General features: G+C 34.8%; 1 protein-coding gene across 1 annotated transcript in view; it reads left to right on the top strand.

Moving 5' to 3' along the window:
- The first annotated feature begins 329 nt into the window (after nucleotides 1-329).
- Nucleotides 330-14,137, top strand: part of LOC142351044 (uncharacterized) — a 28,900-nt gene continuing 15,092 nt past the window's right edge. The window contains exons 1-11 of the mRNA XM_075403103.1: nucleotides 330-446; nucleotides 961-1,155; nucleotides 1,331-1,465; nucleotides 3,852-3,962; nucleotides 6,874-7,014; nucleotides 7,176-7,259; nucleotides 8,829-8,954; nucleotides 9,441-9,927; nucleotides 10,342-10,520; nucleotides 10,946-11,093; nucleotides 12,831-12,976. Of these exons, the coding sequence (XP_075259218.1) occupies nucleotides 1,120-1,155; nucleotides 1,331-1,465; nucleotides 3,852-3,962; nucleotides 6,874-7,014; nucleotides 7,176-7,259; nucleotides 8,829-8,954; nucleotides 9,441-9,927; nucleotides 10,342-10,520; nucleotides 10,946-11,093; nucleotides 12,831-12,976 (1,593 nt within the window). The 5' untranslated portion in view covers nucleotides 330-446; nucleotides 961-1,119. The remainder of the gene's footprint in view (nucleotides 447-960; nucleotides 1,156-1,330; nucleotides 1,466-3,851; nucleotides 3,963-6,873; nucleotides 7,015-7,175; nucleotides 7,260-8,828; nucleotides 8,955-9,440; nucleotides 9,928-10,341; nucleotides 10,521-10,945; nucleotides 11,094-12,830; nucleotides 12,977-14,137) is intronic.

The following is a 14,137-nucleotide window of genomic DNA, read 5'->3' as shown; positions in this document are numbered from 1 at the left end:
ACCCACCCACCCCCCCCCCCAGTGATTTTAGCCCCTCCCCCCAAATTATACCCCCTTTCTATTGCGGCGTTTACCATGATGTGGACTGTATGTTCTATGAGCACTGAGGTAGGGAACTACAATGTGAAAGATCCAAATTGATAGGCGAACGAAATTAAAGAGAACTGTAGAACTCTGACAGACGAAACAGTTCTCAATCTGAGGTTCACGCATACTTACTCAAGCTCCATATTAATCCGACTCATATGTGTTCATTATAAGTTCATCAAAAAACAGTTGTAACATTTTAAGAGAAATATTAAAATGAGGAATGATGAGAATTGTTTTCAGCTGTTATAAACTTCGAGCAGACGATCTCTCAGTTGAAAGAGATGAACAAAGCGTTGAGACAACAGTTGGCCCTGAGGGAAACAGAATTGGAAACAGAACGAGACAAAGTTGATGAGGTATGTCCAATGTTCATTCTGTTCAGTTGAAAATCAGACAAAAATTCATAATCTCCATCGTAATGAAATCATAATTTCCATCATATCATGAAATGGCTAATAAGTACCATGATAAGAAGTCTGGTCACAGAAAAAATCATAATGCAATTTTCATGATTCAGTACTGAAATATTATGACTCTCAGGTCCGTGTAATTCTTAACAATTTCTAAAGCAGATATAATTGAACTTCCCAAAACGTGAATTAATTGATTAAGAGTCTTAATAAAGAAGCCCTATAATGTAAATATTTCCAAGAATATATATTTTTTTTCAATCATTTTATTGACATGAGTAAATTTTTGAGCACTCTATAATACTCCACAAAAGATCATTAAATATTAAAAAACTATTAAAAATTTCACGAATCCTAATTCGACCATAGATCACAAAAACATCCTAATTGGTCTCAACTCAATCTATGATACGCATAATAGCTAGGTCCCTTAATAAGATTTAAGAACTTTTAATTTCAGCTGGAAAGTTTCATAGACGAAGTTGAACACGTTTGTGTGAGCCTGAAAACAAAAGTGAAAAAGCTGGAAAACAGAGGTTAACGATCTGGAGGGAGAGAGGGAAACAATTGAGTGCTGAGAGTGAAAACCAGAGACTCAAGATTGACCATTTGGGGAAAAATGTTGGAAGCGAGCAAAAAGATTTCTGTCAGTCGAGTAAGTACAAGTTAATGGCGGTTAAAATTAAAACTTTATGAGTCTAAAAAAATCGAGGTTCTAAACAACTTTATGTATTTCTGATATCAGATTCTCTAAATTAAGTAAACAAAATCTGATGGAAGTTTTATAAAAATTTGTTTAAATCATTATTTTTTTCGCATTTGTATTTCAGAGTATCTCAGTTGAGTCAATGCGCAACCAGAAAACATTTTTTGACGAGTTCAATGCAATGCAGACTGTTGTGGAAACAGAATATGACTCAGATGGGGAGGTTCAGGGTCAAAATCAACTCAACCAAAAAAACGAGGTAAAAGTCGATTTTGCTTACATCAAAAATGTCTCAATCTCAAACTTTTTAAAAATGAAGTTTATAACTGCGTAAGAAGTACATATATGCATTGTCATCGAGAGTTCAGCAACATACAACAAAGGCATCGGACTAAGCAGTTGATTTTTTTTTAAATTTAAAAACCTTCTTGCTTTCTTCTTTGAATTGTTCATGCGAAAAATTTTTTAAGATCAGTTTTTCTTCAGTGCAAATTGAAAATGAACATAACTTATTGCAGCTTTTCTAGTACTATGTCAGGCTCAAATTTAGGCCACAGACCATAGCAACTTCTGATCAGACCATCTCCACCAAATAGGGTGGAAATTTGCTTACAAGAAAACAGGGTTTCTTTTCTTAACGTTTAGTTTCGAATCGGTTCATAAAGAAAAAGAGCATGCTGTTAAGGCAAAAGCATCTACGCAAAAAAGCGGCAAATCTAGCAATAATTTTCGGTAGTTTATAATCATTGACTGGTCACCAATACATTTGTTAAATAAAGGAAAATCATAAGGCCAAGTAAACAATTTAGAGCTCTATCTGAAGTTAATTTTAGTGGGAAAATGGTTTGACATTTTCTCAGAAATATCACATAGAGTGCATTTAGAACAAAAGTTCTAGGCAAAGATTTTTATATAATATGCACAAATATTCTCTATGTAAAGATATAATTCATGCTTTTCACTTACTTAGTAACAGTTAGTCACTCGGAGAGCTTGATTTACCGATCAGAACAAAATTGGAACGAATGGTTGCAAGGAACCGAGTACTTAGAAAATCTGATTAGAGCGGGTTTTGAATGCACAACGTATGGTGGTATGTTTGCTCAAGAATCTGCTTTGAAGTGGTTTTCATCGCAAAAACTACGATCCATGGCAGAAACTATTAACAAAAAATGATCAACATAAGCACAAACTATAAGATTTAAAGCATCCTTTTATGTACTAAATTTTTGATTTGATCAGTGATCAAATTTTGTTTTGATAAGTGTTAAATTCTTAGGACGCAAAATTGTGCCCAGAAACGTGGGACGAGTTTAATCTAAAATTTGGACAGCAGCCAACGTTTAGTGACAAAGTTTTAATCACCCGTACTTAACGTTAAGTCAATATCAGTACTGGGCAAGTCTAATTCCAAGTGTAGTTATCAATACTGATTCAGAGCTATGATCATAACACATTTAAGACTTGCCAGACTTGGCCAAGCCTTGGCAAATCTAAGCCAAGTGCGAAAAGAAATCGCCATACGGGGATGGAACCACCGAGCCCCATCTTCCTAGATGACTGTTCTCTTTACTGCGCCACCGTGACTATTGCAAGTTTATCTTTTGCGCCGTTAAAATATGCTTGAAAGGGGCTTATTTCAAGCGAGAAAGCGAGCAAATTATATTACATGCGAGACTTGCATTTACAATTGCCCAGTACTGATAAATATGGAGTTCAGTACAGGCAGCAATAATGAATTTTTTTGGACTTTTTTTTAAAACACCATGACTATTTGTTCAAGTTCATAAAAAGTGCATCAACTGGAAAGATATGAAACTCGTTAAAAACTCAGCATAAGTTTTCCGAATTGTGTTTCCAAAGTCATATTTTTTGCGATTTTATCGTTTTCAGAACCTTTCATAGTTTTACTGTTATTAATATTCTATAAGAATATCATATGCGCATTCATCAGTTTCAATTGTATGAGTGTGCTCTATGTAAAACAGTTTTGCGAGACAGAAGTTTGCATTGCAAAATTCTTGCAAGATGAACGTTTATGTAGCAAAACAATGCATAGTGTTACAAAATTCATCCAGAATCCTGCGAACATTTTCATTTTTTTTCTAGCTAACTTATGGCCTTAATAGATAATTTTTTGGCTCATAGCAGTAAATTTTTTGAATGAAAACAAATAATGTTGTTAGTAATTTATCTGTGTAAACAAATTTAAGGTAATTTTTAAGGCCATTAGCACATCTAAATTATTGATTGCAGGGCGGTGAAAAATCAATCATTTCAACTAAAAAAACACGTACGTTACGTTCGCAAAATAAACCTTCAGGAAAATATGGCAATACAGCTGTTCGTTTTTTTTCGCGACCTCGAAGTGTTGTTTTTGCTGTTGAAGCAAAAGTGGGCCGAACGTGACAAATATAGTGTACTGGCTGTCCTAAAACACCAATTCTTTTGAGGTTAATTGACTCTCTCCTGCTTAACAACCTGCCGTTTTTTTTGAAAATTGACTATTTCATTAAATTTTTTGAAGACCGATGACGAAAAACTTTCTCAGAACAAATTTTTCACAACACGACTTGCGACCAAGTACTGGGTCTTCCAGTTTTAACTTTTGGACCATTTCGGAGTTGAAATTACATTTGATTCAGATTTTCGGAGACAATACCCTCCGGAACCAGCAGAGCCACGAGAGTCTGTCTCAAGTTGAAGCCACATATGCGGAGGTCATCCAAGAGTTCCAGAAATTCTCAGAACTACAAGTAAGTTAAGAAAGCGGGGGTCTTTCCCATCATAGCCCACCATAATTAAGCCCCCGTATTATGGGATATTTACCATGATTGGGGGGGGGGGGGGCTATAAATTATCTGACCACTAAACTTGGGGGGATGGCTATAATGGGAAAGACCCGAAAGCGGTCCTTCAAATGCAAGGATACATGGATCCTTTTTAGAGAAAAGTTTGTTGTGATTGTTAAACATTATCAAACCCCAGGTCTAGACCTCGACTTATGAAAAATTTTCGAAAACAAGGAGATAAATATTTTAGATATGAGTTTGAGTTTGCAGGATCTTCAAATGTTTAAACAATGCATTTGAGAATTTCAGGAAAATGGTTGGTTTATGAATCTGAGGGACGTCAACTAAAGTAAATTAATGGTTACCATAAGGACCAAATTAGCTTGAATCATCAAAATTTTGCATAATTTGCACATTAAGAGTTAAATGTTCAAAATTTGGATTGTTGTAACAACAGAAAAATTCAGATTGAAACAATTTTGACTGTAACTCTAATTTTTAGTAACTACATCTGAATCATTTCAGGTAAAACAAGTCTTTGAACGGCAATTTAGGTTCATTTGATGTGTATGCACACCCGAAATTCACCTGAACTTGCAATTACCTGAACTGAGCTCAGGCATTTTTACCTGAACTTTCTTTAGTCTTTACCTAAAGTTTTTTGCGAACATTGTATCGAGCTAAAGTCCAGCCCTAATTATCGGTCAAGTTAAGGTCTTTTGTAAACTTTGGGTAGAGCTAAAGTGTTTTGTGAAGAATTTTGTTTGTCCTGCTAAATTATTTTGCGAAAAAACAGAGTCGAGCTTGAGTCCAGTAAGTTTTGAAGTACAGCTTAATTGTTTTCTTATCTCAAATGGGTCGAGGATGGTCTTTTTACAGTAAAATTTTGAATCGAGCATTGTCTTTTCATGAGTCTCTTCCTAGGCTTTTGACGGTTCTTCTCAATTTCAACGAAATCGGCCGCACACTGCATAAAACAGGTTTAGTTACTTTGACTAAACAGGACCAATCTATGATATACGTGAACACATAATGTTGGCAACCTTAAGTTATTCACGTGAATCGAAACTTAATAAAAACCTTGATAGGAAATGCATGATCTTTCTGCGAAACTAGGGAAAGAGGAAGGAAGAAGTAATCAAATAGCCAATCGTTGTTGACCAACGTTTTGATATGCAATAGGCTGGAAATTTCCCAATAGACTTAAGATTGATTATTTTGGATAATATCTATCCGAAAAAAAAGCAGACAATAGCAGAGAACTGAATGAGTTTATAACTGAGAAAGGAGTCCGACAAACTGATTATTCGTTAATTCGATTTTTTCTGCTATATACAAATCAACTATTCTCCGCTCTAAAGTAACTCAGTACAACAAAGCGAGAAAATAAATAAAAACAAACAGGCGTTTCACATATAGAAAAGATAAGCATTTTTTGTTATTTTTGAATTTCAGGAGCTGAAGTCAAAATGATTTCTAAGGATTCAGATATGTCGTTGGAAGTTATTTGCAGTAATTTGATATCCAAAGTGCTAGGTTCTAAAACCGTTGAACAAGTTTCTTGGTTCATTGAAGGCATTTAAACGTAAACAAAAATGTCTCATTCAAACTTGATCACCCAATATATCTAAAAAGATGCATTTTATCTTCAAACGACTAAAAATGTGAAACAAAGTTAAGAGAAATGTAGGTTTTATTGAAATCGAAATTTAGCTAAACGGATTTAGTCAAATTTGTAACTATATGTCAATTTTTTTTCTGGCCGACAGATGTTTCCAAAAAGACATTTTGCCAAAAAGACTGAATAATTTTCTTTGTTGAAACTCAAAGGTTTTTGTAAAACTCTATTTAACTTGCATTTATCTGCCTAGAGATTTGCTCTTTAACACAAACCTGTTGATAGATATGTATAATTTTTTTTACAAAAAAAAACGTACGATAATTTGTTGACTCAACTCTACTTTAAATGTAGCCGTTACGTTTTTTTTGTCGAATCTCATTTTACTGAAACGGGAGCAAGCAAGAAAAAATGGAAATCTTGGAAAACGTCAAGTTCTATCATTTTCTCGACAAACAAAAAATTTTCAAAATGTTTTTCAAAGGTCAGCTCAGTTTTTTGGGCAGAAGATATGAATCTTTCAATCAGGACTTCGCTAGCGCAAAATTTTCGTAACCTAAACAATGTTGAACCCGTACTTAACGCCAAATCAATATCATTACTGGGCAAGTCTAATTGCAAGTGTAGGTATCAGTACTGATTTAGAGCTATGATCATAACACATTTAAGACTTGTCAGACTTGGCCAAGACTAAGCGAAGTGCAAAAATACCGTTCCGTACGGTGATTGAACGTTCGCTCTCCCTCATCTGAGACGATTGTTCTCCTTACTGCGCCAGCCTTACTGTTGAAAGTTTGTCTTTTGCGCCGTTGAAATGCGCTTGAAAGAAGCAAATTTCAAGCGAGAAAGCGAACAAATTATATTACACGGGAGACTTGCATTTACATTTGCCCTGCACTGATTTACACTGGGATTGTGTTGGGACGGGAGTTTGGTACGGGGAGGCTTTTGAAAATTACATGGTAAAAATTGATAGCATTTAAAATAGTAGAGCCATTCATCTCCTCTTTAGTATATATGATGCTCTGACGAGTTTTAGTCTCTGTATTTTTTCTATGATTAATCACTGAGTTTTAGTTTTCTTATGAGTTTAATATCACCCATCCAATCAATCTAGATTTTTCTAAAAAAATTGTAAATTGAATTTCTATATGAGACCCCAACCCAGTGGTATAAATTCTCGTATGTTTAGCAATTTGGTATTAATTTCTCACTAGAAATATTTTTTGGAGTTGTCTAAATAGTGTAATTTTTCAGCATGTTTGCATGGACTTAGCAGAAGAATTTGTTTCACCTGGTCTCAGCCAGAAACCGGCAGAAAGTTTACAGTCACAGCAGGAGATGAAATACAAAATCAACGGTGCTTTTGAAGTCTTATCCACACAGTTACAACCAATGGTCAGTCATTTTTTGCCATCCGCTTAAGCGAATATTTATAACTTTAAAAAGTTACGTAATGATTAAAAAGTTTGACAAAACTTTATAACGTAATGATTACATTGCAAGACTATTAAACATTTTTTTGAAGATGTTGTTTGAACACTTTTTTCCTATTTTAGGAGTATGCTGAAGACGTGAAGGAAAAGTTCGCATCTTTCTTGGAAATTCAAAAGTCAAACCCATCATTTGAAGCAAAACAACAGGTCAGTTGAGATATATCATTCGCAAGGCAACGACACCCTAGTGATTCAAAGAATTCAACACTTTGCAAGATTTTGCAAGAAATCTGGCGAGATAACAATAAATCTTCCATTATTCTTGCTAGGTTCTTGCAAGAATTCATTCTTCTTGAAAAAATCTAGCAAGATTTTGAATTCTTTCTTTACTTCGCTTGATGAAGATGGCTATAATTTTCTAAGTTACACTTGAAATTGATATTAACCGGGGCAATAAATAGGGAATTAACAACTAAAGCATCAACTCAAAACTTGATATGACTGTTTGTCAAAGAGCTCTGAAAATTAAAAAAAAACTTTTCAGAAAGTTACATTTTTGTTTATAAACCTGATTCTAAAAGTTCGTTCCTGTTTTCTGCAAGTGCTGAGTTTTTTGTTTTTCTCTGGTATATGAACAAAACCAGCTATTATCAGTTCTGCTCAAAATTCGTAAGATTTTCTGCATCGATTCAAACTGCGCTGTGTACCCAATCTTGTTTATACCCCAGTGATTCTGTCGGCCTGAGAAGATTTTTATCGTGTAAGGCCTTAGAAGATGCTGATCAATAATCTTTGTCGTGGAAGATCTTATCTGGTATTACACGATAACAATTCTTCCCTACGTGATTTTTTTTCCTGTAAGTTTTGATAAGATACTTATCAGATCTTATAAGATGATAATTCAGTTTTACAGAATTGTTATCTTATAAGATCTCATAAGTATCTTATCAGATTTTACACAATAAAAGTTCACGTAGGGTGGAAATTTAATCGTGTAAGATCTAATAAGACATATTTTAAAGATTTCAAATTAACCGTATAACGTAGTCAAGTTCCTATGAAAGTAAAAAATAATCGGTCAACCAACAAATTCTGAAACAAAAAACTGTTTGCTGATTCTATTTTGGCGGCAGTATTATTTTGAGTGTTAACTTGGTACTAGGCTAAACTTAGCAGTCCAATATAGTTTTCGTCTTTGAAGAAAGTTTTTCAGCCTATTTTGTTAATCGCCGCCTCAGAAAAAGCCGCTAACTATCGAATAAATTTTCCCACAATTTTTTATAAGTCTCAAAGGACAATATAAGATAATTTTCTCTTTGTTGCTCTGGCATTTAAGTGTTGCAAACTGTAGCTTTTCAGCTACTGCTTGAAAGCAACTCAGAATTGTCTTCAATATGAAGAACATGCCTTAATTAAAGAATTTAATTAAAAATTTATTTAAAAATTTAATTAAGTTTTAATGAAAAGTCTTATCAAAAAGAGGAGCCATAGGTTTCCGAATGTTTATCTTGCAAGATCTTATGAGATTCTTATAAGATCTTACACGATAAACATTTTTTGTCAGGCAGAACTTTTATCGTGTAAGATCTTATCAGACCTGATAAATTTTTTTTTATTGTATAAGACCTGATAAATTGGCTTACAAAGTCTTAGTCAGGTGACGCATAATCTTATAAGTACTTATAAGACAATTTTGTAAGAAATTTGTAAGATCTTACACGATAAATATTCCCAAATGTCTGGGGTAAGTTATTCAATTTTCCTAATTTTTTTCAGGTTCTGAGTGTTGTGACGCGGTTTATAAAGAACTCGAGTCACTCTGTGTTTGAAGAGAGTTTTCCTATCCTGGCCATATCCCTCATGGAAACTGCTAAATGGGACAACAGTGGTAAACAGAAACAGGTAAAACCATAAATATTACACCTCCCGCACCCCAACGCACTCCCCCAACACACCCATCAAATAGCCCCCCCCCCCCCGCCTCCCACTGTGAGCAGATTAAATTTTTTACTATCACTAATACGAATACAAAGAATGATATGGAAATGGAATTGGAATTATACGGAAAAGATCCGAAAGATAACATGAACCCAAAAATTGAAAGAAACTGATTTTGCCTTAATCTTAAAAAATGTGTTATTTGCAAAATTTGTAAATAAACGTTGTAAATAATTGGTTAATAATGCACGCAATAATTGCGAAAATTTGTAAATTATTGACAAATATTTGTATTAAATTAGCAAACCATCATAATCTTAAAAATTGATTTGCAAATGTTCGTAAATGCAAAAATTGATTTGCAAAATTATGTAAAACTGTCAATCTAATTGAAATTTTTGTAAACTTTTAAATCGAATCATTTATTCGTAAGCAAGAATATCCGTTTAGAACGAAGAACCAGAACCAGACGAAACGACCAACGCGGCTGATGAAACAATTACTGCCGAGAATATTACAACAGTCGAAATCAACAATTCAAAACAACTTCAAACTACCAAGACAGAAACTGTCGAAGTTGAAAATGAAGAAATTATTCCGACGCAAGTTAGATTAAGATCATCGGAAATGTTTTTACCTAATGTTGATCAAACTACTACAACCAATTCTGAAAACAGCAACAATCGGCTTGCAGAACCTAATAATGACAATACTGAACGAATTGAAGATGGCGAACCCTCTTGTGCTTTTGGTTCAGAAAGTCGAACGGACCAATTAGCAGAATCGTCATCTGCTGCGGCTGAAGTTTCTGAACACAAGGAATCGGTTGAAGAGATTGATCACCACGAAGGGAAAACCGAGAGAAGTGAGACTATGAACTCTGAGACGAGCGGGGAAGAAAGTCGGCTGAACGAGCGGATTCCATCAACACGAGAGGGTTAAGAATTATTTTTTTATGTTGATTTTTTTCTTATTTTTGGTCGGTTTTGATTTCGATTTTGAACAGGCATGGTTACGATTTTAATCAGCGATTTCGTTTTAAAAAAATTGCGACTTTTTAAAGAAACATTTGAGAATTCGATTGAATAATTTCGTGATTTCTCACATGATATCTCTCAATCTCAATGTTTCGCTATTTTTTTTAAAATCATTTCCCAATCATATTTGACTGTTTTCGGTGTTTGGTTTCATCGAGGTCGACTTAACGGAGGCTATTTTTTAGACATCAATATACATCTATGAGTTTGTATAAACTTAATTATTTCATTAACTTATTTTTATTAATATATTGCCACATTTTTTTTCAAAAAGAGGACTTTGAAACTTTCCTCGGACCACTTTTGATTTTCAGGTTCCATCTATATCAACTCGCTTCCAACGCCAACAAACAATTCTTCACAGCCTAACTATCCTTCTTCATTGCTAAACAATGAGCAGAAAATAGTGACAAAGACGACAGCCGAAATATCCACTCAAACGAATGACTTAGTTCCTGATATTGTTGAGCCGGTGGAGCGACCCGGTGGAAAGGTAGAAATTTCTATTTTAAAAGAAAACTTTGAAAAAATATGTCAAAAACTCGATGCTTAATTATTCTTTGATTTATTGTGACTAATGTGAGCAACAGAATAATTACTCTTATAAACTGGTTTAAGAATATGTCTCGCTAAAAATAACTTTTATTTGGGCATGAAAAACTTGATAATCAGTTAGTTACGGGGGTACTCAAATTTTAATTATAATGTTACGATGTTATAGCATTGCATTTATTCTGTGCCCCCCCCCCCCCCCCCCCCCCCCCGCCACCCCGACGCATAACATTTACATCCCCAGGCGCACGTGATTATTTTTTAAATAGTAACCTCCTAAATAAAGATACTTAAGTTTTAAGTGGGGACTTAAAACAATGGGGGGGGGGGGGGGCAGAATAGATCCATACTTTTTTATTCCAACAGGTGAAACTGGGAAGACGACAAACAATCTGGACATCCAATGCTTCCAAGAGTGGCTATAGGCCCAGGAGTCCAAGGTCGTCAATGAGGAGAGGGGTGGCCGGAGGGTGGAGGTCTGGAAGGGCAATGAGCATCACTTCTGGAGGTCCAGGTCAGTTCTTGAGTGGACTAAATGAAAGCCTCAGTACATTCCAAGCCGTAACTATGTTCGTATTGGCAAACATAGGAAATATGAAATTTCATATCACGAAATACATTTTTGCCAACTATTTTCTCTGAATAGAATAAAATTACTCTCTTTGGAAATCTGATTTGAAACCCCGTAACTTGCTCAAAGGCCTTTGCAGTACTGATAAAGAGGCGGAGTCAAGTCACATTTCGCATTGAATTTCTTTTTATTCCGAATAAATTCAGATATTCATTCTGAGTTTTCTCTGAATCAAAAGAGTTCAGAGAATATTGGCTCTGAATTTTTCTCTGATTCAGACAACTTCAGAATCACTGTAAAGGTTGTTCTGAACGATTTCTATATATTGACTGATACCGAAAGATTGTTTGAAGACGTAATAAATTTACTCGTCCTTTAGTTTTTTACCTATATATTTAAAATTTTAAAATTGAAGTCCATTTGACGTGAAGTCCCGGTCATGCAACGTGCTCATAAAATTCTTCAGGCTGACTGGCCTATCGTTTTCCTAAAAACTACAGCTTTTATCAAAAAATAAACCGTATCAGCCCCATTTTTGGTTTAAAAAATATACTTATTACCATACAATGCTTGATTAATTTCAAATACCAAATTTGTGAAAGTAAACTTTAGTGAGCTCTCACGGAGGTTGGTGGCTGAGCAAATAAGCGCTGAATCAGTCTAGTCAATCTGTTTTTTTAGAATGGCCAGTACTCTTTTCATGTCCCAATTTACAATGGCTAGTCTTCATTTCTGTGTAAAATTTACTTCATGAAAAAAGTATGTTCAGCTTATATTCTGCCAACAAGGTTTGCGTTATATGCGATTCGAACTTCCACGTGGGAACCTGTAACATTTAATTGGCGTAGCAAGTCGTTACCAATAAGCTAAATGGGCTTTGTGATAATTACCTAGAATGTATATACTACTATAGTAATTATCAATTGTAAGGTACAAATGACATTATTCTGCTCAGAATTAATTTTGGGGCATGAGTAAATTTCAGCCCCCGAACCTAATGGTAGGGCAATATCAGTAGGGCAATATCAGAGCCATTTTTCTGCCTATTAAAAAAGAATTGTTTTCGGGGTGAATATAGGGGACATTTTAAGTTGGTATATGCTCAATTCAGACATAGCTTGGTCAGATTAGAAAATTTTTATGAAAAAAGGTTTGCTAATTTTTGCTAATTTTGAAATGCATTAATTATAAATAATTTCTTCTTAAAACTCTACTTTTCGTAACTGCGCATTAATCGAGATTTGTCAAGTCTTGGTCAGGGCTTGACGCAAGACTTGCCAAGTTTTGGCAAGGACTTGACTTAGACCTGACGAGTCTTGAGCAAGTCTTGACATGTCTTCACAAGTCTTAAGACTTGAGATAGCACGTGATCAGTACTGATTTGTCAAGTCAAGACGTGTGTTTCGCTGGAGAAGATACTGACCAAGACTTGAAATTCGTTCCGAGTTATGATAAGAGTCCGGCTCTTAAAAAAAACCGTACTCAATCCTAATTTGCTGTGAAGAGACTTTAGCTTGAGATTAACTATAGGTGCCGGGGCGTGCATTTATTTTCAATATTCGCTTCCCCACTAGAATTATGAAATGTTCTCATAAAAGTTGAGGTTTATACCTGGAAAACCCGTAGATATTTCAACTGTTGTATCTCTAAATTGTTTAATACGTCATATTTCTATTTCAGAGCCCACTCTCGAAACAGCCTCGCCTCTACCCTCCCATAAACAAATGCTAGCTCATCAATCTACAATTGACCTTTTGGGCCAAAGTGACTCCAATAAAGATGAGAGACTGAAATGGTACAAAGAACAAAAAATAGAACCCAGCAAGGCAAGTCAATTGTTTGAACTGTTTATTTTTTTTATCCCGGTAGGCTGTGACCCTACATAGCTGATTGTCAAACTTCGTTATGCATTCCATATCCTGAATGAGATGATTTTGACGGATACACACCAGGGATTTTGACTGGTACTTTGACGTATCCGATGACGTGAGTTTTTTCGATTTGAACGTTTGATCATGTGCTTTTTTTGTATGTATGACTCTTGTAAGCTTTAGTAACGATGATGTTGATTCAATTGTGGGTAACAAGATAGAACTCATTTCACCAACGCTCTTTTTTACCTGAGAGGTAATCACAATTGTAAACGAGTGCTTCCCTGGTATATATTAGCACTGCAGTAAAAGAAAATTGTTTGGCACAATTAATTAAGGAGAAACAGACTAGACTGTCGTTTAAGTAATTTAATTGGAAAGCAAAAAACTGAAACTACAAGTAGTTATAGACCACAAAAATAATTAATAAACACCAAGTTGACAAAAAAAAACAAATTTTACATTTTGATCAGATGATGAAATGTAGTGCTTAAAATATTTCTGTTCTCATCTGTATTAGTTTTCAATGCAATAATTTTCTTCTAGGTCACATCATGCTAAAATAATATAATAACCGCCACTTAACTTGAATGAATCACAACCTAGTCCAATAAAATTGAGGTTGGATTATTTTCCCTAGCTTAATTAGATGTTCGGGCACAGAACTAAAGTCGACCCAAAGTATTTTCATACCGTTTTTTGGTCGACTACCTGTCTTTTCATATGTTAATTATGGTCGACTTAAAGTCTTTTCTTAAGTCGACCTACGGTCTTTTCAAAAGGCTGCCCAAGCTGAGGTCCATGACAAAAAGTCGATGTGTCCAGACCAAAATGAATGCACAAAAGGGCACAGTGCGTTCAAAATTACACCGCATGGAAACAGGAATGAACGCGCGAAAGTCTGAAAATAGGCAATTTTGAACGCACAGAAGTCTGAACAAAGTGACCCTTGAGCGCACAAAAAATTTTTGAAATGAAACAAAGATGACAAAAACTATTTTTATCAGCGTCGATTCAGCTCTTTTTCTAGAGTATCCACTCAAATAAAAGTGAACATGCGTGGACTTTAACTCGTGAAAGTCTGGATATACGCACTTTTCTATCGCACGAAAAAAA

This window comes from Convolutriloba macropyga, chromosome 12, assembly GCF_964194025.1.
Source record: "Convolutriloba macropyga chromosome 12, txConMacr16.3, whole genome shotgun sequence".
In the NCBI taxonomy this organism is placed as follows: Eukaryota; Metazoa; Xenacoelomorpha; order Acoela; family Convolutidae; genus Convolutriloba; species Convolutriloba macropyga.
The sequence above is the reverse complement of the archived record's forward strand: the minus strand, read 5'-3'. Positions and strand labels throughout refer to the sequence as shown.